The sequence below is a fragment of the Mustelus asterias genome, chromosome 7 (genome assembly GCF_964213995.1).
Source record: "Mustelus asterias chromosome 7, sMusAst1.hap1.1, whole genome shotgun sequence".
NCBI classification, from domain to species: domain Eukaryota; kingdom Metazoa; phylum Chordata; class Chondrichthyes; order Carcharhiniformes; family Triakidae; genus Mustelus; species Mustelus asterias.
Window position 1 is genome coordinate 13,656,221 of NC_135807.1, and position 25,176 is coordinate 13,681,396.

The 25,176-nt window shown below is 43.5% G+C and overlaps 1 protein-coding gene across 10 annotated transcripts in view; it reads left to right on the plus strand.

The window, feature by feature from the left end:
• Positions 1-25,176, plus strand: part of cep192 (centrosomal protein 192) — a 164,416-nt gene that overhangs the window by 13,653 nt on the left and 125,587 nt on the right. For all 10 annotated transcript variants that reach the window (XM_078215693.1, XM_078215696.1, XM_078215689.1 and 7 more), the window contains 5 exons: positions 8,636-8,813; positions 9,596-9,718; positions 19,593-19,765; positions 20,420-20,475; positions 24,171-24,318. In XM_078215693.1, the coding sequence (XP_078071819.1) occupies positions 8,656-8,813; positions 9,596-9,718; positions 19,593-19,765; positions 20,420-20,475; positions 24,171-24,318 (658 nt within the window). In that variant the 5' untranslated portion in view covers positions 8,636-8,655. The remainder of the gene's footprint in view (positions 1-8,635; positions 8,814-9,595; positions 9,719-19,592; positions 19,766-20,419; positions 20,476-24,170; positions 24,319-25,176) is intronic.

A 25,176-nucleotide genomic window follows, 5' to 3' on the forward strand; every position in this document is an offset into this window, starting at 1 on the left:
CCAGAATCCTGCGGCAAACAGCACAGGCTACTACTCTGAGGTAGCAGGAAAATAAGCTGTTGCTGTTTCCAGATTTTACCCTGGTGGTGGCAAGGAGAAGGGCGGCCTTTGCTGATGTCAGACAACTTTTGCGTGACTGTCCTGGGGTCAGGTTTGGGCTTCGCTTTCCAGCCTGCTTGAGGATTACTCTCAACAATGAAACAGCACAAGTTCATGGATCCGGCAGCGGCGATGAAATTTGTGGGGCAGTCTTTTGAATCGGGTGACCGCACAGCAGGTGTAAACGGATTTGTTTTTTTAATGCACCTACATGCTATACCCAAATCAAATTGTCAGCCAGGAAAGAGTAATGGGTTTTGCGACTGTTAGGTTAAGTGTTTGGTATTTCTACAGACCTTTTCAGGTTATCACACCTGTGACTGCGATGGGAATGGAGGTGAGATAGTGTCCCATGTGGAGTGCTGTGAAGGTGCCGCGATAAGGAGGTGTTGGAGGTACAGGTGCCCTGTTTGGGAGGGGGAGGATGCTGTGTTTGCAGGTTTGGTCTGTGTGGGTGTTTTTGTGTCTTTGCTGTATCTTTTCTTTTCCCTGTGGGTGTGATTTGGCCTCTTTCAAGCCCACCCTGTCTTTCTTGTGGTTGGTGTCCTGCAGCCAGTGGGGCGGATGGGGCGTCTGCCGATGTCAGCGATTGGGGGGCGATTTCCCCAGTGAGGGGGAATACAGGCTACTGTTAGGAATGGTGGGATGCTGGCTAGTAGGCCCCTATGCTCCGACTTCGGAGCGATCAAGTTCACTAGCTGGAATGTCAGGATTAAATCATCTGGTTAAGCGTAGTAAGATATTTCAACATCTTCGACAATTGGGTACCCAAATTGCATTCCTCCAACAGACCAACCTCGGGCCAGTGGACTATTTTAGGCTCTGTAGAGGAGGGGAGGTTAATGCTTTCACTCAACTTTTTACACCAAGGTGCGGGGCGGCGGCAATCTTCATCCACAAGTCCTTACCCTTGGTAGTAGCCAATGTCATTTCTGACTCAAATGGCTGATAAGTCATTGGCTAACACCAGGGACATCCCATACAGTTTACCCGTGACAATGTGCATGCTCCAAACTGGGACTGTGAAAACTTTCTCCGGTCGTTTTTCGCGCTATTTAAAGATTTGAATTCACATCGGTTGATACCGAAGTTGCAGCGAGACATAGATAGAATGCAAGACTGGGCGGAGAAGTGGCAGATGGACTTCAACCCGGATAAGTGTGTGGTGATCCATTTTGGCAGATCCAATGGGATGAAGCAGCAGTATAATATGAAGGGTACCATTCTTAGCAGTGTAGAGGATCAGAAGGACCTTGGGGTCCGGGTCCATAGGACTCTTAAATCGGCCTCGCAAGTGGAGGATGCGGTCAAGAAGGCGTACGGCGTACTGGCCTTCATTAATCGAGGGATTGAGTTTAGGAGTCGGGAGATAATGCTGCAGCTTTATAGGACCCTGGTTAGACCCCACTTGGAGTACTGCGCGCAGTTCTGGTCACCTCATTACAGGAAAGATGTTGAAGCCATTGAAAGGGTGCAGAGGAGATTTACAAGGATGTTGCCTGGATTGGGGGGCATGCCTTATGAGGATAGGTTGAGGGAGCTTGGTCTCTTCTCCCTGGAGAGACGAAGGATGAGAGGTGACCTGATAGAGGTTTACAAGATGTTGAGAGGTCTGGATAGGGTAGACTCCCAGAGGCTATTTCCAAGGGCTGAAATGGTTGCTACGAGAGGACACAGGTTTAAGGTGCTGGGGGGTAGGTACAGAGGAGATGTCAGGGGTAAGTTTTTCACTCAGAGGGTGGTGGGTGAGTGGAATCGGCTGACGTCGGTGGTGGTGGAGGCAAACTCGATAGGGTCTTTTAAGAGACTTCTGGATGAGTACATGGGATTTAATGGGATTGAGGGCTATAGATAGGCCTAGAGGTGGGGATGTGATCGGCGCAACTTGTGGGCCGAAGGGCCTGTTTGTGCTGTGGCTTTCTATGTTCTATGATACTGGGTGGAGATTTCAATTGAATCCTGCCCTGGACCACTCCTTCCCCAGGACTGCTGTATCTTCCAAGTCCGCAGAAATTAATAAATCATTTCTCATAGAATACGCGGTATTGGACCCATGGAGATTTCTTAACCCCACTAGTAGGGAATTTTCTTTTTTCCCCACCTGTCCACCGAACGTATTCACGTGTAGATAAGTTGCTCCTGGCTGTGCGCTCATGCTCCTACGAAACCATTGTAATCTCGGACCATGCTCCTTTGACAATGGACTTGGTGGTGGGGAGGAGGATGGGTGACTGTACGCCTTGGCGATTTAATACTTGTCTGCTCTCTGAATTTGTTAGATTTCTGTTAACCCACATCAATGATTTCTTAGAGTTTAATGATGCTCTGGGAGTCTTGGCAGCTACCTTATGGGAGACACTGAAGGCTTATTTAAAGGGGCCAGATCATATCGTATTCAGCGCACGAGGCGAAGCAGAGAGGTGGGAGGTTATCGGAGTTGCTGGGGCATATCGCCCAAGTTGATGCCACATACACCGTGGGCCTGTCCCCAGTGGTATATAAGGAACATTTACTACTGCAGGCGGAGTTTGAGACCTTGTCCTCATGTCAAGCTGAAAAGATGCCGTTCAAATCTAAGTATACACACTATGAGCATGGGGACAAGGAAAGCAAACTACTAGCTCATCAGCTGCGCCAATTCTCTGCCAAAAGCCTAATGCAGAGCTCACCTGATGAAGGAACAGCACTCCAAAAGCTTGTGATTCCAAATAAACCCGTTGGACTTCAAACTGGTGTTGTGAGACTTCCACTGTTAAGTTTTTTTTGTTTTGTTTGTTTACTGGGGGGGAGTTGCATCATTTTACTGTATTGTACTTTGTTTATCACTTTTTAAAAAAAATTTACAAAAAAATAAAAATCCAATCTGTGACACCGCTGTTTAAAAAAAGGAGGTAGACAAAAGGTGGTAACTATAGGCCTAACTTCTGTAGTAGGGAAAATGCTTGAATCTATCATCAGGGAAGAAATAGCGAGACATCGGGATATAAATTGTCCCATTGGTAAGCCACAGCATGGGTTCATGAAGGGCAGGTGGAATTCTTTGTCCACTGCGCATGTAATGTTCTCAATGGGGAGCCTGTGGATGTGGTGTATCTGGATTTCCAGAAGGCATTTGACAAGGTGTTGCATCACAGATTGCTGTTACGGGTAATGTATTAGCATGGATAGAGGATTGGTTAACTAACAGAAAACAAAGAGTGAGGGTAAATGGATGTTTTTCTGGTTGGCGATCAGTGACTAGTGATGTGCCTCAGGGATCAGTGTTGGGACCGCAATTGTTTACGATTTACATAGATGATTTGGATTTGGGGACCAAGCGTAGTGTCAAAATTCGCAGATGACACTAAGATGGGTGGCAAAGCAAAGTGTGCAGAGGACGCTGAAAGTCTGCAAAGGGATATAGACAGTCTAAGTGAGTGGGCGAGAGTCTGGCAGATGGAGTACAATGTTGGTAAATGTGAGGTCATCCGTTTTGGTAGAATAACAGCAAAATGGACTATTATTTAAATGGTAAAAAATTGCAGCATGCTGCTGTGCAGAGGGACCTGGGTGTCCTTTTGCAAGAATCACAAATTGGTTTCAGGTGCAGCAGGTAATTAAGAAGGCAAATGGAATTTTGTCCTTCATTGCTAGAGGGATGGAGTTTAAAAACAGCGAGATTATGTTGCAGCTGGATAAGATGCTGGTGAGGCCACACCTGGAGTACTGTGTACAGTTTTGGTCTCCTTACTTGAGAAAGGATATACTGGCACTGGAGGGGGCGCAGAGGAGATTCACTATGTTGATTCCAGAGTTGAGAAGGTTGGCTTTATAGACTGGGGCTATACTCATTGGAATTCAGAAGAATGAGGGGAGATCTTATAGGAACATCTAAGATTATGAAGGGAATAGATGAGATAGAAGCAGGGAAGTTGTTTCCACTGGCAGGTGAAACTAGAACTAGGGTGCATGGCCTCAAAATACGGGGAAGCAGATTTAGGACTGAGTTGAGGAAGAACAACTTCTCACACAATCTATGGAATTCCCTGCCCAGTGAAGCAGTTGAGGCTACCTCATTGAATGTATTTAAAGCAAGGATAGATAAATTTTTGAACACTGAAGGAATTAAGGGCTATGGTGAGTGGGTGGGTAAGTGGAGCTGAGTCCACGAAAAGATCAGCCATGATCTAAATTGAATAGTGGAGCAGGCTCGAGGGGCCAGATGGCCTACTCCTGCTCCTAGTTCTCATGTTCTTGTGTTCCATTTCCCCACTCCATTCCTCTATCCCTTTAGATTAACTTCTCTCAAGTGTCCATCCAGTTTCCTTTTGAAATCATTCGTTGTCTCTGTTTCCACCACCAGTGCAGGCAGTGTCCCTGGTCATTACCACTATGTGGCATAAAAGGTTCCTCCTCACATTTTTCCCCCTCCCCTGCAACTGTTGCCCAAAACCTTAAATCCGTGTCCCCTATTCTTTGTAGCATGAGAATAGTTTTGCTTTGTAACCTTTTCTATACCTGTCATAATCATGAACACAGTAAGAAGTTTAACAACACCAGGTTAAAGTCCAACAGGTTTATTTGGTAGCAAAAGCCACACAAGCTTTCGGAGCTCTAAGCCCCTTCTTCAGGTGAGTGGGAATTCTGTCACAAACAGAGCATATAAAGACACAGACTCAATTTACATGAATAATGGTTGGAATGCGAATACTTACAACTAATCAAGTCTTTAAGAAACAAAACAATGTGAGTGGAGAGAGCATCAAGACAGGCTAAAAAGATGTGTATTGTCTCCAGACAAGACAGCCAGTGAAACTCTGCAGGTCCACGCAACTGTGGGGGTTACAAATAGTGTGACATGAACCCAATATCCCGGTTGAGGCCGTCCTCGTGTGTGCGGAACTTGGCTATTAGTTTCTGCTCAGCGACTCTGCGCTGTCGTGTGTCGCGAAGGCCGCCTTGGAGAACGCTTACCCGAATATCAGAGGCCGAATGCCTGTGACCGCTGAAGTGCTCCCCAACAGGAAGAGAACAGTCTTGCCTGGTGATTGTCGAGCGGTGTTCATTCATCCGTTGTCGCAGCGTCTGCATAGTGGGGAGCACTTCAGCGGTCACGGGCATTCGGCCTCTGATATTCGGGTAAGCGTTCTCCAAGGCAGCCTTCGCGACACACGACAGCGCAGAGTCGCTGAGCAGAAACTGATAGCCAAGTTCCACACACACGAGGACGGCCTCAACCGGGATATTGGGTTCATGTCACACTATTTGTAACCCCCACAGTTGCGTGGACCTGCAGAGTTTCACTGGCTGTCTTGTCTGGAGACAATACACATCTTTTTAGCCTGTCTTGATGCTCTCTCCACTCACATTGTTTTGTTTCTTAAAGACTTGATTAGTTGTAAGTATTCGCATTCCAACCATTATTCATGTAAATTGAGTCTGTGTCTTTATATGCTCTGTTTGTGAACAGAATTCCCACTCACCTGAAGAAGGGGCTTAGAGCTCCGAAAGCTTGTGTGGCTTTTGCTACCAAATAAACCTGTTGGACTTTAACCTGGTGTTGTTAAACTTCTTACTGTGTTTACCCCAGTCCAACGCCGGCATCTCCACATCATAATCATGAACACCATTATCATAACTCTCTGCTCAAGTTCCTTTATTCAGGGCGGCATAGGGGTTAGTGCTGCCTCCTCACAGTGCCAGGGACCCGGGTTCGATTCCTGGCTTGGGTCACTGTCTTTGTGGAATTTGCATGTTCTCCCCGTGTCTGCGTGGGTTTCCAATGGGTGCTCCGGTCTCTTCACACAGCCTGAAAGACATGCTTGTTAAGTGCGTTGGCCGTGCTAAAAATTCTCCCTCAGTGTACCCGAACAGGCACCAGTGTGTGGTGACTCGGGGATTTTCACAGTAACTTCATTGCAGTGTTAATGTAAGCCTAATTGTAACACTAATAAATTTTAAAAATGGCCTTCTTCAACCTCATCTTTGTAGGTAAAATCCCTCATCCCCAGAATAATTCTAGTAAGCCTTTTCTGTACCCTCTTGATGACCTGTGACATCCTCCCTAAAGCGTGGTGACCAGAACTACTTGCAGTTTCCAGTTGTGGCTTGACCAAAGCTTTACACAGGTTCAGCATAGCTTCACTGCTTTTGTACTCAACACCTTATTTATGAAACCCATGATCCCATCTGCTTTGCTAACTGCATTGTTTTAGGCACGTTGCTTACTGGAAGAGAATCTCTTGGCTGTCTCACTCCTGAATTTTTATGTACTGGAGAGAATTGCTGGATGGGATGTCAGTTGTTACAGATAAATCATCCTGGTTTTGATGAATCGCTTAATCTGTTAATCTATTTGGATAAAAATGCCTATTTGGTCATATTGTTAAAGGGAGAGAGAGAGAGAGAATAATTTTTTGATTGTTCAATGCATCCTGGACAATACCCATAGCCATTACTTTAGAACTAGGTTTAAAAGTGATGCTATGCTTGCCAGACAGTTGTATGAGCTATAGCTGATACAATTGTTCTGGGAATTTGATTTCACATCTGATTTTTACTTCACAATCCTGTGTTCCAAGTTGCGAGAGGCATTAGGGTGTCAGATCAGAAACCCCAAGGTATATTATGAAGCCAGATTAGACGCAACAATTTTTCTATTTTGGTATCAGTGGGAGGATAGGATGCTTTGCCTCAGGAGTTATTCCACTGACAAATTAGGGATTTTTTTTATTGAAACAAGTTTTATTTATAACATGGTTTTAGTAGATCTCTAACAAAATGTAACAGTAAAGCTCTTAACCATTGAACAATCTTTAAACATGACAAGAAACAGCTCTTAACTTCTAACTTATCACTATTCAGTTCCAATTAAGCAATGTTTCTCTTATAGACTTCATAGTTAGCAACTCCTGGCATACGTTCTTTAACTTGGGTTAACAGTTTTGGAGCTTTGAGAGAAATTTTGCAGAGAGCTGTTTGTAGGCTTCCGTCTTTAAATTGTCCTCTCCAGCAACTGAACTCAGCTGTTTTTCTCAGCTACAAACCTAGCTCCTCCCTTTCTAGTATCACATGACTATACCCTGAATACAGAACTCACCTTCCGTTACTTTAATCAAGGAAACACCCCAAGGATCCTATGGTAAGGAGAAAATACTGTAGTTGCTGGAATCTGAAACAGAGAAAATGCTGGAAAATCTCAGCAAGATTGATGGCATCTGAGGAGTTCTATTCTCCACAGGTGTTGTTAAACCTGCTGAAACTTTCCAGTATTTTCTGTTTTTGTGGCAAGGATTCTTTTCTTTGGTAACACAAGCTCATAAAGCCTTCTGCTAAATAAACACTTACATGGCTAAAATGAGTAATTTATCCCGCCTTGCAGCATCTGCTCTATTCCTCCCAGGCAAACCGACTGCTTATAACAGAAGCAGCCAGCGTAATTAAGGACCCCATGCACCCTGACATACTTCCACCTCCTTTCGTTGGGAAAAAGATGCAAAAGTCAGAGGTCACGTACCAACTGACTCAACAGCTTCTTTCCTGCTGCCACCAGACAGTAGGCCCATACAAAAACCTACCTCGCATTAAGTTGATCTTTGACTGTAATACTGCAGTCTGTACCTTCTCTTTTCCTTCTCTATGTATGGTATGCTTTGTCTGTATAGCGACAATTCCTATCACCATATACATATGGCAATAAATCAAATTTTTAAAAAGACCGCATCTTTAAACAGTCCCCCTCGAACATAAAATACATCAATAGCACAGTATCATCACAGAGCTTACTGAAGTTTCAAGATGTTCTATTATTTTGAAACTGGTTTTGTGAACCTGTTGTTTTGCTATTGCTTTTTATATTTCTATTTTAATATACCAGCTTTGTAGTTTGCGGCATGAAGTACACCTTTGATAATGCTTGCGCGTGTATCAGAGGTTCAGTGTGTGCAAGGTGGCTTGAACATTATTCAGTGAGTCTAAAAGGAATTTAAGTGGTTTATTGTTAGTGTGCAGTTCACATTTTGGTTCATAAGGATGTGCCTTTCATACTAGGTGTGTATTCATACTAGTGCCTGCATAATATTTAAAAAACTTGAATTTGTAAGGTATTTTATCAGAATCCCAAAGTGCTTCACAACCAATAAATTATTTCTAAATAAAATCACTTTTTTATGTGGCTACGTATGGCAGTAAGTTTGAGCTTGTCAAAGTCCCGGAGACTAAATTAATAAATGACCAGGTAATTTATTTTTAATGGTTTAAGTTGAGGGATGGATGTTGACAAAGGATACTGGGAACCATTCCTCATATAGCTTGAAGTATGAAATCTTTTATGCCCACTACAAGAGTTGCTTAACCTAACAAGGCTGCATTTCCTCACTGCTGTCAGAACTGTTAGCTAGAGATTATATACACGTCCTGAGTGGGGCTTGAATTCCTGATCTGACTTGGGCAAGAATGTTACAACTGAACTAATCTATTACAGTAATAGTAAAGTATTGATGTTATATTCTCTTTTTCTTCGTGTTTTGTTCAATTTATTTATTTCACCCTTTTGCAGGTGAAGATCAAATATCTGTAATGGAAAGTGTCAGGAATCTGGAGGATGAAACCTTTCCAAGCTTTCTGTTGCAGTCTGTGAGGGGCAATAGCAGTGAAATGCTAGAAAATGTCACTGTTTCTTCAAATTTTGGACTCCCTGTGGCTGCATCAACAGTTGCTAAAACTTCTGGCAACAGGTGAGCTGTATATTCATGTGTATTTGTTTCTTATTGACTGTTTTTAAATTTACAAAGGGCATTTCAAATCTGTTAAATTAAAATGCTAATGCCATTAGTGAATGACGTGGCTTTAAGAATTTTCATTCCAGCTGGCCCTCAGTGCCAACCTATGCCAGGGAGCTGTACCAGGGATGGGCCCTTGTTGAAGTCCCATGGAAGGGGGAGTGTGGTTCAGTTGTGTGATGAGGGAGGAGAGCGGGCAGTGATGGGGGAAATTGCATGGGGGGGGGGAAGAGAGCAGCGGTGATACTTCTGCGGGGGGAAGAACCCCTGAAGAGAGAGAGGAGGAGGAGCAGTCCCCGTTTCCTTTTAAAGGGCACCTGATCTCTTGAAGCCAACCTTGCTGGTTCTATCAGGCCCTGCCCTGCCAGAGTGATGGCATTATCCCTGCCCTCACTTTTTTTCATTCTGAGGCTCGAGATCTGGTGCGAAAACTGGCCTGTGCATCTGGAATTTCTCACTGGATTACTGTCTGAGTCTGATACTTTGAAAAAATCTGCTCAGATTCCACCCTGTATTGATACAATAGAACATTAGTTTTTGAGTCAATGCTGTGTGAATATTAGTAAAGTAACACCTTTTGGGAGTCATTAACATTAAATGCTGCAAATATAATTCAATATGAAAATTGGGTAATTTCATAAACCACCCCCTTTTCCTGAGGCAGTGAAATAACAGCATTATTATTCTTAAGCAAATTAATATGAATTCTTATGTGAATTCACATAAATCTTTTGCAGAAATCCAGATATTCAAACTTCATACTTGGAAGAAGGAAGGTTTTCCAGAGTCGACATGCATCCATCTAATGTTTCGAATCCTGAAACCTGTAAAATGTTTGCACTCAGTTTTAAAGATGAACTGTGAGTATCTCGTCATTTCCATGCTTTGAGAACTTTAATTGCAGAAAAAGAGGTTGATGTTGGAAAAATAGTTTTTAAGGGCTGCCTTAAAGTTGGACAGAGAGGAGGAGACATTGAGGGGAGGTAGGGAGACAATGTAGGAAACTATAGGCTAGTTGGCCTAACATCTGTCATTTGGAAAATGTTGGAATGCATTATTGAGGAGGTCATAGCAGGACATTTAAAGAATCACCATGCAGTCAGGCAGAGTTTACCTGGTTTTATGAAAGAGAAATTGCATTCCAAGAATTTATTTAGAGTTCTTTAGGATGTAACGGACTGGGTGGATAATGTGAAAGCAGATGTGCTGTTTTTGGATTTTCAAAAGGCATTCAAAGTTTGCTGCACAATATAAGCTCATGGTGCTGAGGGTGATATATTAGCATAGATAGAAGATTGGCCAACTAACAGAAAACTATATCAGGATAAATTGGCAACTTTCAGATTGGCCAACTGTAGCACCATAGGGATCTTTGCTGGAGTTCCAACTATTTATGATCTACTAATGACTAGGATGGGACTGAGTAAATTGTAGCTAAATTTGCTGGCAACACAAAATACAAAGAACGAAGAAAATTACAGCACAGGAACAGGCCCTTCGGCCCTCCAAGCCTGCACTGACCATGCTGCCCGACTTAACTAAAACCCCCAACCTTAGAAATCTTAGAAACCCTACAGCACAGAAAGAGGCCATTCGGCCCATCGAGTCTGCACCGACCACAATCCCACCCAGGCCCTACCCCCATATCCCTACATATTTACCAACTAATACCTCTAACCTACGCATCCCAGGACACTAAGGGCAATTTTCGCATGGCCAATCAACCTAACCTGCACATCATTGGACCTTCCGGGGACCATATCCCTCTGTTCCCATCCTATTCATGTATTTGTCAAGACGCCCCTGAAAAGTCTCTACTGTATCTGCCTCCACTACCTCCCCCGGCAGCGAGTTCCTTGGCACCACCCTCTGTGTAAAAAAGAAAATCTGCCTCGTACATCTCCTTTAAACCCCTCGCACCTTAAACCTGTGCCCCCTAGTAGTTGACTCTCCCACCCTGGGGAAAACTTCTGACTATCCACTCTGTCCATGCCTCTCACAATCTTGTAGACTTCTATCAGGTCACCCCTCAACCTCTGTCGTTCCAGTGGGAACAAACCAAGTTTTTCCAACCTCTCCTTGTAGCTAGTACCCTCCATACCAGACAGCATCCTGGTCAGTCTTTTCTGTACCCTCATCAAAGCCTCCACATCCTTCTGGTAGTGTGGCGACCAGAATTGAACACTATATATTCCAAATGCGGCTGAACTAGGTTCTACAAAGCTGCAACATGACTTGCCAATTTTTAAACGCAATGCCCCGGCCCAATGAAGGCAAGCATGCCGTCTTGACTACCTTCTCCACCTGTGTTGCCACTTTCAGTGACCTGTGTACCTGTACACCCAGATCCCTTTGCCTATCAATACTCTTAAGGGTTCTGCCATTTACTATCTATTTCCTATTTGCATTAGACTGTCCAAAATGCATTCCCTCACATTTGTCTGGGTTAAACTCCATCTGCTATCTCTCCGCCCAAGTCTCCAATCGATCTGTATCCTCTGATGGTCCTCATTGCTATCTGCAAATCCACCAACCTTTGTGTCGTCTGCAAACTTGCTAATCAAACCAGTTACATTTTCCTCCAAATCATTTACATATTACAAACAGCAAAGGTCCCAGCATTGATCCCTGATGAATGCCACTTGTCACAGCCCTCCATTCAGAAACGCACCCTTCCACTGCTACCCTCTGTCGTCTTTGACTGAGCCAGTTTTGTATCCACCTTGCTAGCTCACCTCTGATCCCATGCGACTTCACCTTCTGCACCGGTCTGCCATGAGGGACCTTGTCAAAGGCCTTACTGAAGTCCACGTAGACAACATCCACTGCCCTACCCTCATCAGTCATCTTCATCACCACCTCAAAAAACTCAATCAAGTTAGTGAGGCACGACCTCCCCTTCACAAAACCATATTGCCTCTTGCTAATACGTCCACTTATTTCCAAGTGGGAATAAATCCAGTCTTGAAGAATCCTCTCCAATAATTTCCCTACCACTGACGCAAGGCTCACCGGCCTGTAATTACCTGGATTATTCTTGCTATCCTTCTTAAACAAAGGAACAACATTGGCTATTTTCCAATCCTCTGGGACCTTCCCTGTAGCCAGTGAGGATACAAAGATTTCTCTCCAGGCTACAGCAATTTCCTCCCTTGCCTCTCTTAGTATTCTGGGATATATCCCATCAGACCCATAAAATAGGTAGAAATCAAGTTGAGGTTGCAAACTCTGCAAAGGGATCCAGTTGGGTTAAGAGAGTGGGTGTTGGAAAACGTGCCCTCCAAGCCTATGTCGATAATGATGTTCTAACTAAACTTACAAAAAAAACCTTCTGCCCTTATTTAGTCTGTATCCCTCTATTCTCCCTCTATTCATGTACCCATCCAGATGCCTCTTAAATGTTGCTAATGTGCCTGCTTCCACCACCTCCTCTGGTATCAAAAAGCCCTCCTGGACGCATCTAACAAATTGCTCTCCATCCGAGCCCCTGGCTGTAAGGGAGTCCCAGTCAATGTGGGGGAAGTTAAAGTCATAGAGTCATAGAGGTTTACAGCATGGAAACAGGCCCTTCAGCCCAACTTGTCCATGCCATCCTTTTTTTTTTAAAACCCCTAAGCTAATCCCAATTGCCTGCATTTGGCCCATATCCCTCTATACCCATCGTACCCATGTAACTATCTAAATGCTTTTTAAAAGACAAAATTGTACCCGCCTCTACTACTACCTCTGGCAGCTTGTTCCAGACACTCACCACCCTCTGTGTGAAAAAAGTTGCCCCTCTGGACATTTTTGTATCTCTCCCCTTAAACCTATGCCCTCTAGTTTTAGACTCCCCTACCTTTGGGAAAAGATAATGAATATCTATCTGATCTATGCCCCTCATTATTTTATAGACCTCTATAAGATCACCTCTCAGCCTCATACGCTCCAGAGAAAAAAGTCCCAGTCTATCCAACCTCTCTTTATAACTCAATCCATCAAGTCCCGGTAGCATCCTAGTAAATCTTTTCTGCACTCATTCTAGTTTAATATCCTTTCTATAATAGGGTGACCAGAATTGCACGCAGTATTCCAAGTGTGGCTGTACCAATGTCTTGTACAACTTCAACAAGACCTCCCAACTCCTGTATTCAATGTTCTGACCAATGAAATGAAGCATGCCGAATGCCGTCTTCACCACTCTGTCCACCTGTGACTCTACTTTGAAGGAGCTATGAACATGTACCCCTCGATCTCTTTGTTCTGTAACTCTCCCCAATGCCCTACCATTAACTGAGTAAGTCCTGCCCTGGTTCAGTCCACCAAAATGCATCACATCGCATTTGTCTAAATTAAACTCCATCTGCCATTCATCAGTCCACTGGCCCAATTGATCAAGATCCCGTTGCAATTGGAGATAACTTTCTTCACTGTCCACTATGCCACCAATCTTGGTGTCATCTGCAAACTTAGTAACCATGCCTCCTATATTCTCATCCAAATCATTAATATAAATGACAAATGACAGTGGACCCAGCACTGATCCCTGAGGCACACTGCTGGTCATAGGCCTCCAGTTTGAAAAACAATTCTCTACAACCACCCTCTGGCTTCTGTCAAGAAACCAATTTTGTATCCATTTAGATACCTCACCCTGGATCCCGTGAGATTTAACCTTCTGCAACAGCCTACTATGCAGTACCTTGTCAAAGGCCTTGCTAAAGTCCATGTAGACAAAATCAACTGCATTGCCCTCATCTACCTTCTTGCTTATCCCTTCAAAAAACTCAATCAAATTTGTGAGACATGATCTTCCACTCACAAAGCCATGCTGACTGTCCCTAATCAGTCCTTGCGTCTCTAAATGCCTGTAGATCCTACCTCTCAAAATACCTTCCAACAACTTACCCACCACAGATGTGAGGCTCGCTGGCCTGTAGTTCCCAGGCTTTTCCCTGCAGCCCTTTTTAAACAAAGGCACAACATTTGCCACTCTCCAATTTTCAGGCACCTCACCCATGACTATCGATGATTCAAATATCTCGCCTAGGGGACCCGCAATTTCCTTCCACAATGTCCTGGGATACACTTCTTCAGGTCCCGGGGATTTATCTACCTTGATGCGCTTTAAGACTTCCAGCACCACCACCTCTGTAATATGTACACTCAAGACATCACTATTTATTTCCCCAAGTTCCCTAACATCCATGCTTTTCTCAACAGTAAATACTGATGAGAAATATTCATTTAGGATCTCGCCCATCTCTTTTGGATCTGCACATAGATGACCTTTTGGATCCTCAAGAGGCCCTACTCTCTCCCGTGTTACTCTTTTGCCCTTTATGTATTTGTAGAAGCCCTTTGGATTCTCCTTTGCCTTATCTGCCAAAACAATCTCGTGTCCCTTTTTGCCCTCCTGATTTCTCTCTTAACTCTACTCCTATACCCCCTATACTTTTCAAGGGATTCACTTGATCCCAGCCTATGCATGTCATGTGCCTTTCTTCGTCTTGACCAGGGCCTCAATATCCTGAGTCATCCAGGGTTCCCTACTTCTGCCAGCCTTGCCTTTCACTCCAAGAGGAATGTGTTTACCCTGAACCCTGGATAGCACACTTTTGAAAGTGTGTCACTTACCAGATGTCCCTTTGCCTTACCACAGATTCCCCCAATTAACCTTTAAAAGTTCCTGCCTGATGCCATCAAAATTGGCCTTGCCCCAATTTAGAATTTTAACTTTTGGGCCAGACCTATCATTCTCCACAGCTATCTTAAAACCAATAGAATTATGGTCACTGGTCCCAGAGTGATCCCTCACTAACACTTCTGTCACCTACCCTTCCTTATTTCCCAAGAGGAGGCCAAGTTTTGCCCCCTCTAGTCGGGCCATCCACATACTGAATGAGAAATTCCTCCTGAATACACAACAAATTTCTCTCCATCCAACTCTCTAATACTATGGCTGTCACAATCAATGTTGGGAAAGTTAAAATCTCCGACTTTTTTTTTTGGAGTTACCTGTAATCTCCTTACATATTTGCTCCCCAATTTCCCACCGACTATTTGGGGGCCTATAGTACAACCCTATCAAAGTGATTTCCCCCTTTTTATTTCTCAGTTCTACCCATATAGACTCAGTGGCCGAACCCTCGCATATATCCCCTCTCAGTAGGGCCGTGATGCTTTCCCTGATCAAAAGTGCAACTCCCCCTCCTCTCTTACCTTCTGTTCTATCTTTCCTATAGCATCTGTACCTGGAACATTGAGCTGCCAGTCCTGTCCCTCCCTTAGCCATGTTTCAGTAATTGCTATAATATCCCAGTCCCTTGTACCCATCCATGCCTTGCCCGTCAGGCCTCTTGCATTGAAATGAATGCAGTTTAATCTGGACTTCCCTTGCTCTCTGTTCTGCTTTTGTCTGATCTGTCTGGTACTAGGATTACTGACACTGCCTTTACTACTTAATGTGCTCTCCTTGACTTCTGTGCTGTCCTCAAACTTCTCTTCTGGCTCCCTACTGCTTTAGATCCCACCTCCCTGTCAAACCAGTTTAAACCCTCCCGAGTGGTTCTAGCAAATCTCCCCTCCAGTTCCGATGTAACCCATCCCTCTTGAACAGGTCAGCCCTTCCCCAGAAAAGATCCCAATGATCCAAAAATCTAAATCCCTGCCTCCTGCACCAGCTCTCAAGCTAGGCATTCATCTGCCTAATCCTCCTATTCATACTCTCACTAGCACGTGGCAGCGGTAGTAGTCCTGAAATTACTACCTTCGAGGTCCTGCACTTTAGCCTTCTGCCTAACTCTCTATATTCACACTTCAGGACCTCATCCCTTTTCCTACCTGTGTCGTTGGTACCAATATGTACAACGACCTCTGGCTGCTCACCCTCCCCCTGAAGAATGTCCTGCAATTGCTCAGAGACGTCCTTGACCCGGGCACCAGGGAGGCAACGCACCATCCTGGAGTCTCGATTGCGGCCACAGAAACGCCTGTCTGTACCTCTAACTAGCGAGTCCCCTATTACTACTGCTCGCTTGCTCTTTGCCCGACCCTGTCTCACAGCAGAACCAGCTGTGGTGTCACAGGCCTGGCTGCTGCTGGTATCTGCCCCTGACAGGCTATCCCCTTCAACAGTATCCAAAACGATATACCTGTTTGAAAGGGGAATAGGCACAGGAGACTCCTGCACTATCTGCCTGCCTCTCCTAGCGGTCACTCATCTACCTGTCTGAACCTGTGGTGTGACAACCTCCCTGTAACTAGTGTCTATCACACTTTCTGCCTGCTGTATGCTCCGCGGTGCATCCACCTGCTGCTCCAACCGAACAATGCAGTCTGTGAGGAGTTGCAACTGGACACCATTCCTGCAGACAAAGTTGTCAGGGAGACTAGATTGCTCCCTAATTGCCCACATCTGGCAGGAGGAGCATGCCACTGCCCTAGCTGCCATACTGCCCGTCTACAGGTAAAAGGATAAAAGAATCTCAACTCACCTGTCCCTTACTTGTGGTGCTCCTGCCAACTTTTCTTTTGGTTAGAGGAGGAGGTAGGGAGGGAAACACTGATGTAGTGTTTGCAGTTTAACTGACCCTTCACAGCAGCTCCTCCACAAACCACCACCTGGTCGCAGTGACTGCACTTATACAAATGTGACCTGCAACCGCCAATCACCTTCGCCGCTCTGCTGCCCTCATCTGGACACTTGCCTTCACTCGAAGTAAGAAGGTCACCCGCCACAACTACCCTTTTTATTTTCCCATACCTTTTCAGTATCTGACTACACCGCTGCTCCTCTGTCTTCTGTGGACTGTTTGGAAGTCTATGGTACACTTCCAAGATTGTGATTTCACCTTTCTTACTCCTGAGCTCCACTCATAATGCCTCACTACAAGATCCCTCCAATGTCTCCTCCCTCAACACAGTTGTGATGTGCTCCCTAATCAGCAATGCAACTCTTTTGTTTCCCCTTCTGTCCCTTCTAAAACAACGATATCCCAGAATATCAAGCTGCCAGTCCTGTCCTTCCTTTAACCATGCCTCCGTAATTGCAATAACATCATAATTCCATTCAGTAATCAGGCTCTCAGTTCATCTGTTTTACCTGTTATACTACTTGCATTGAAACAAATGCACTCCTGACCTCCATTCCCACTGAGCCCCATGGTTTTCTCTGACCGCTCTTGCTCTGTGCAATGTTTTTCAGTCTCCCCTTTTTTCCTCAGTCCCTACACTTACTGGCACGCTGTTCTGGTTCACACACACACACACACACACACACACACCCTCTAGTTTAAACTCTCCCTATTTAAATGGAGAGGTTGGAATACAGAGGGACCTGGGTGTCCTTGCACATAGATCACAAAACCTATCATGCTGGTACAATAAGTAATTTAGGAATGCAAATTGATAGCCTTAATTGCAAGGGGGCTGGTGTATGAAAGTAGGGAAGTCTTGCTACAGCAGTACAGGGCACTGCTGAGACCACAACTCAGTACAGTGTACAGTTTTGGCCATCTTAAGGAATATACTTGTGTTTTAAGTCAAAGATGAGGTGGAATTCCTGCTGAGTGTTTGGATTCCTTGGAAAACAATGAAGGCAGGATCGTTGAATATATTCAGGACTGAGCTAAGCAAACTTTTGATCTACAATCAGTTGAGAGTTATGTGCAGGGCAGGCAGGAAAGTGGAGTGAAGGCAATAAGGCAGTTGAGGCCAGATCAGCCATAACCTTAGAATCATAGAATCCCTACAGTGCAGAAAGAGGCCATTCGGCCCATCGGGTCTGCACCAACCACAATCCCACCCAGGCCCTATCCACATATCCCTACATATTTTACCCACTAACCCCTCTAACCTATGCATCCTGGGACACTAAGGGGCAATTTAGAATGGCCAATCAACCTAGCCCGCACATCTTTGGACTGTGGGAGGAAACCGGAGTACCCGGAGGAAACCCACGCAGACACAGGGAGAATGTGCAAACTCCACACAGACAGCGACCCGAGCCGGGATTCGAACCCAGGTCCCTGGAGCTGTGAAGCAGCAGTGCTAACCACTGTGCTACCGTGCCGCCCTTATTGAATGATGGAGCCGGCTTGATGAGCCAACTGGCCTAGTCTTCACATTTCTTAGCATCTTGACAGCAGAAGGCACGGTTGCCAATGATGGGGTGATTTAGAATTGGGGATGTTCAAGAATGTAGGAATGCAGAAAGCACTGTGAAGGATTGTGGGCTGGAGGAGATTAGAGACATGGAGGGACAAGGCCACAGACGCGTTAAAGCTGTAAAAATTGAGGCATTGCTTAATTGAAAGCCAATGTAGATCACCCTTTAAAGCTAAAATAAGTAAAGTGTCGTTTAAAGAAACCTGAGAACGTGACCTTTCTGAATCTAAGTCTATAATTTGGAGCTGCATTGAAAGTGGAAAGGGACACCGACTTGTACTTCTCTGCATTAATTTTCAGTCACTATATTGATTTCACAGTTTTTACTATAGTTTTGTGTTATTTGTAGACTTTAAAAAAAAAGGTGCCCTGTACCCAAATCCAGATTGTAATTTGCATCAAAAAGACCAGTGGTCCAAATACCAGATCCTGGTGAATAGCGCTGTACAGTTCCCTCGAATATGAAAAACAACTGTTCATGATTAATCTGTACAGTGTCTCTCCTTGGCATATTTTGGATCCACATTGTCATTTACCCTTTAACCTCATTGGCTTTAATTTTGCCTACAAATCCTTGACTTTGACCAGCAAAGTGGGTTTTCATTGAATTCCTCCAGTGCAGAAGGAGGCCATTCGGCCCATCGGGCCTGCACTGACAACAATCCCACCTAGACCCTATCCCTTGTAATATCAGGTATTTACCCTGCTAATCCCCCTAACCTACACATCTTGAGACACTAAGGGGCAATTTAGCATGGCCAATCAACCTCACCCGCACATCTTTGGACAGTGGGAGGAAACCAGAGCACCTGGAGGAAACCCAAGGTCGGAATCGAACCTGGGTCCCTGGCGCTGTGAGGTAGAAGTGCTAATCACTGTGCAGCCCAAACTATTTCAGGATTCTGTGAAGATGCATCAGAAAAAGGGCATTTACTATTTCATTTCTTGAAATATGTAAATCAGATGTTAATTTGCAATGTTTATAAACAATATTTGGAACAATGAGAAACCCCTGATGGTTCTGAAGTTTCAAAGTTAGATTTATTGGTTATATAAACAATTAACTTCTACTTTTGAACGTAATCAAAACTCATATCAATTTAATCAGCTGTTAGATTGAAATCTATATTCCTATAACCTTGTAGAAATCACTGACAGAAACCAGAGCAGAATTCTGTTATCTGTAGCTGCAAAAGAAAATTCAATGAAGTAGTCAGAGTTCTTTGCATGTACCTAATATATCATGTATAAGACTTCCTTTAGTTACTTGATCGTAAAACAAGGATGCATTTCACTGTGGGATATAATTCTCTAAGAGCATCCGAATATGCCTAGTACATCTGAAGTTCATCTGATGAATACCATTGGCATTCATTGTGCTAGGTGCTTTCCCTGAGTCACTTGGAAATGAGCCAAAATGAGGAGGAAATATTAGGGGAAGAGTTAAAAATTTTGATTGTAGCCGAGGTAATCCATTTTTGAAGCTATGGTCCATATCTTAATTTTACAAAATGAAGCATATTTTAAAATCTTCTGAACTGATGTGTGTTTCCTACTCTTAGAATTTTTTCTGTGCTTTTTTTTTAGCGAACCTGTTGATGACTTCCTTGATGCTCACTGTATTCCTGATGTGATGGAAAAACACTTCGATGAATTTGTTTCTTCTTCCTCAGAAGTAAATTCACAACATTCATTAGCAGGGCAACATAATAATCGACAAGAAAGCAAGTTTGGATTATTGTCTGTGGATAAACTGGATGGTATGTATGAGCAGCCATTCTGAATATTTCAGTCAGGTTTTTGATAAAATGCTGGAAAAGGTTTTCTTGGATTGGATTGAATTATCAAATTAAATTAGTTGAAACTGAGCATGCCATTGTAAGCACCTTTGGATCTGAATTGAAGGTGAAGATTGATTTAATAGTAAAGTTCAAATTAACTCAATCATTTTATTACATGCTTCACATGCATACTTGCAAGTGAACAAAAATATAATTAATTTTCAATTTCATATGGACCCACATCATTTACCATGACATTGAGAATTTGAATTCTGTTTTTTAAATCTGGAAATAGAAAATCAGAAAATAAAAAGAACTGCTTCAAAAAAGGTCCTTTCGCCTTCCTTGCAGGAGGCCACTCCAGACCAATATCAACATAATGGGCTTATAACTGTCCTTTTGAAGTGGCTTACCAAGCTACCCCATTGTATCAAATTGATTCAACACCTAATGGCATGTTAGAGCACCTTCACTGCAGCATCTCAAAAAGGTGGTCCACCGTTATCTTCGAACCAGTAGAGACGGTCACTACGGATCAGTCTTGCCAGCAATGATCATATCCTGAATTGAATTCAAACTACTGGTAACTATTTTCACTTTTTCTCTGCTGAAGTTTGTTGTTTGCTTTTGCAGAGATTCCTCCTGGGTTGGATAGTTTGACTGATGATACTAATGATAAACCAAATAAGGTATTTGCAACCAAAATATATAATTGTACTTCTTGATCTCGCCAAGTTTCCCTGAATTCCATATGCTTCAACCTTCTCAATCAGTCTCCCAACTGGGACCTTGTCAAAGGCTTTGCTAAATTCCATATAAACTACATCACCTGCAATTCCCTCATCACACCCTCGAGCACATTTTCAAAAAATTCTATCAAATTTGTTGTGCATGACCTCCCTTTGACAAAGCCTTGCTGAATATCCCTAATCAACCTATGCCTTTCCAAAAGGATATTAATTCTCTCCTTCAGAATTTTCTCCAAGAGTTTCTCTACTATTAATATGAGGCTCCCCGGTTCGTGCTTATGTTCTCCTTTTCCTGAGTGAAGACTGCTGAGAAGTATTCATTTAACACCCTTCCAATGTCATCGAAGGTAGAAATTTCCAAATTTCTCCCAGTGCCACATGTTTGTGTATAGAAATTGGGTCGAGCAGATGAATGTGTGGCTGGAGAGGTGATGCAGGTCAGAGGGCTTTAGATCCTTGGGGTGTTGGGACCTGCTCTGGAGGAAATGGGAGCTCTACAGGCCTGATGGGTTGCACCTGAACAGAAACGGAAACAGTGTCCTGACAGGGTAGTTTGCTTGTGCTATTGGGGAGGGTTTAAATTAAATTAGCAGGGGGATAAGACCAGGTGGTAACATTTGATAGGAAAAGCACAATGCAGAATGAATTGGGAAAGACCAATAGCACTGGATTAAGACATTTTAAGGTACTGGGTAGGGTCACGGTAGGATGAAATTAAGATGTAAATTTAGTTTACTGTGGACTATGATGAGGAGTTATCTAGAGTTAAAATAATTCATTGGGACAGGACCAATTTCAGTGGGTTGAAAACAGATTTGGCCCAGATAAATTGGAATCAAAGATTGGCAGGCAAGACTGTAATAGAACTAAGTCTGCCTTTAAAGAGGAGAGATTTCAGGTGCTGTCAAAATTTATGCCTCTTGAGGTGGAAAAGTAAGAAAAGCAAATCTAGAACTCTCTTTGGATGAGGAAGGAGAGATTACAATGTAGCAGAGAAAGGGCAAGTATGACATTGATAATGCAAGTGTAAACTAGGCTGAATATAGAAAGTTCAGAGGGGAAGTGAATAAAAGAGAAGCAAAGAGTATGAGAGAAGACTGATTACTAACATAGAAGGGTGAGGTATATAGATAGTAAAAAGAGAAGTGGTTCTGATTCAGAAGCAAAGGGGAGGGATTTACACGTGGAGACGGAGAGTGTTGCTGAAGTACTAAGTGAGTATTTTGCATTTGTCTTTACCAAGAAAGGAGAAACACTGGATGGGCCAAACATTCTATCAGGGGAGGTATTAATTATTAATTAGGCTGGCTGTACTTGGTGAAGTCACCAGGATTCTATCAAATGCATCCAAGAACACAGAGGTAAGGGTAGAAATTGCAGAGGCACTGGACATAATGTTCCAATTTTCCATAGATATAGAGGTGTGTCAGAGGACTGAAGAATTGCAAATGTTATACCTGTGTTCAAAATGAGTGCAAGGATAAACTCCACCATAGGCATTATACCCTTTCATTCCTTCTCAATTCATAAAGCCTACGGGCGCGATCTTACCAGCCATTCACGCCACGCTCCCACTGCAGTGAGGTCAGAAAATTTGGAGACCAGCTGATCTCCATTCATTGCAGCAGGATGGGAAAATCCTGCTGGCGTGAATGGCTGTAACATTCCAGCGTACATGTTTTAAATTTTAATCAACTTTCCCCTCATTTATAAAAAAAAAATTCTCATCTGACCCCGAGATTGACATTAAGGTGCATGATATCAAAGGGCATGTGATTGTAAGGATAGAAAGCTGGCTACAATGCACAGAATATGATCAATGGATTTTTTGAATTGGAGGAACCAAAATAGAACAAACAAAGAACAATACAGCACAGGAACAGGCCCTTCGGCCCTCCAAGCCCGTGCCGCTCCCTGGTCCAAACTAGACAATTCTTTTGTATCCCTCCATTCCCACTCCGTTCATATGGCTATCGAGATAAGTCTTAAACGTTCCCAGTGTGTCCGCCTCCACCACCTTGCCTGGCAGCGCATTCCAGGCCCCCACCACCCTCTGTGTAAAATATGTCCTTCTGATATCTGTGTTAAACCTCCCCCCCCCCCCCCTTCACCTTGAACCTATGACCCCTCGTGAACGTCACCACCAACCTGGGGGAAAGCTCCCCACCGTTCACCCTATCTATGCCTTTCATAATTTTATACACCTCTATTAAGTCTCCCCTCATCCTCCGTCTTTCCAGGGAGAACAACCCCAGTTTACCCAATCTCTCCTCATAACTAAGCCCCTCCATACCAGGCAACATCCTGGTAAACCTCCTCTACTCTCTCCAAAGCCTCCACGTCCTTCTGGTAGTGTGGCGACCAGAACTGGACGCAGTATTCCAAATGCGGCCGAACCAACGTTCTATACATCTGCAACATCAGACCCCAACTTTTATACTCTATGCCCCGTCCTATAAAGGCAAGCATGCCATATGCCTTCTTCACCACCTTCTCCACCTGTGACGTCACCTTCAAGGATCTGTGGACTTGCACACCCAGGTCCCTCTGCGTATCTACACCCTTTATGGTTCTGCCATTTATCGTATAGCTCCTCCCTACATTATTTCTACCAAAATGCATCACTTCGCATTTATCAGGATTGAACTCCATCTGCCATTTCTTTGCCCAAATTTCCAGCCTATCTATATCCTTCTGTAGCCTCTGACAATGCTCCTCACTATCTGCAAGTCCTGCCAATTTTGTGTCGTCCGCAAACTTACAGATCACCCCAGTTACACCTTCTTCCAGATCATTTATATAAATCACAAACAGCAGAGCCCTGCGGAACACCACTAGTCACAGGCCTCCAGCCGGAAAAAGACCCTTCCACTACCACCCTCTGTCTCCTGTGACCAAGCCAGTTCTCCACCCATCTAGCCACCTCCCCCTTTATCCCATGAGATCCAACCTTTTTCACCAGCCTACCATGAGGGACTTTGTCAAACGCTTTACTAAAGTCCATATAGACGACATCCACGGCCCTTCCCTCGTCAACCATTCTAGTCACTTCTTCAAAAAACTCCACCAGGTTAGTGAGGCATGACCTCCCTCTCACAAAACCATGCTGATTATCGTTAATGAGTTTATTCCTTTCTAAATTAAAAATAGCGATGTCCTCTGGTGACTTATTAAGACCATCATCCATCTTGATGTATAATTGTCCTACCTGAATGTCTCAATCTGCTGCTGTTGTGCCCCTTCATTCCTGCTATCTCTCATTTTAGTTTAACATAACATTTATTAGTATCTTTGCCATTCCTTGATCCTCCATTAGATTCTTTTTTAAAAATCTCAATCAGGCTTACCCTTTACTCTTGATATTTCTAAAATCCTTCACAAATTTTCATTCTTGTCTTCATACTGTAGTAACTCTTTTTGTTTCACCTCTATATTTTAAACTTTGAATTTATTTTGTATTATTAGCACTAGATTGTCATATGCTACAATTATAGTATTAATAGCTCACCTCCAACAGTGAGCAGGATAGCCAGTTTCAAATATCGTAAGACCAAATTCCACAACCATTCACTCTTTTTATGTGTTTTTTTTGGAACTAATCCTGAACTTGTAATAGTTGTCTTGTATATCACTAGGTTGATGGCAGAAAGGAACCTGGGAACTCCTCTGCTATAAAACAAATGGATGAGGATTTGAGCTCAAGACGATACAGTGACAGCCTAGCTAGTTTCTTAGAAGATGAAAGGCTCTTGTCACTGGCAAGTTTGGAAGACCAGTCCACAGGTACAGTGAGTGCACAGTGATATTGTCCTGTTTTCCCCAGTGACTGAGAGTACTATAGTTAAGCATAAAATTGAACTTATTAAAGGTTTTTAAGTGGAATAATTTTAACAGATTAGCTTTGGATTTAATATTGTATTTAAAAAGTTAAGTGTCTAAAACAATTTTTGTTCAGTGCAGCAGGAATTCTCAAGTGAATTTATTTGCATTATTCAGGAAAAAAGTATTATTCCTCTTTTTGTATATGCTGGAATGTTTTAGAATCTTGCAGCAGAGAAGTTCAATTGGTCCATCGTGCCTGTGCTGGCTCTTTGAAGTAGCTTCCAGTCAACCCCTCTTTTCAAATAGCTGCAATGTCTTTCTTCAAGTATATATTCAATTCCCCTTTGAATGTCACCATTGAACCTGCTACCACCCTTTTAGGCAGGGCACTGCAGATTATAATTAACTCGCATGTTAAAAGATTCACATGCTTTTGGTACGTTTGACAATTACCATAAATCTGTACCACCTGAATACTGATCCTTTTAACAGTTTCACCTTAATTACCCTATCGTAACCTTCCACAATATTGTTCAACATGCTGACTAATGGTTCAGTGTTTTTTAACAGGTTCAATCATTGCTGCTCCACTATTGGTCACTGTGCCTTTAGTGGCCGAGGTTCCAAGCTTTGAAATTCTTTCCCTACACCTCTTCACCTTGCTTTCCTTAAAGCTCCTTAAAATCTACCTCTCTCAAAAAGCTTTTGGTCAACTGATACTCTTATGTGGCTCAGTGTCGTATTTTGCTTCACAACGTTCTTGTGAAGTACCTTGAGGTATTTGATTACATTAGGAGTGCTATGTAAATACAAGTTGCT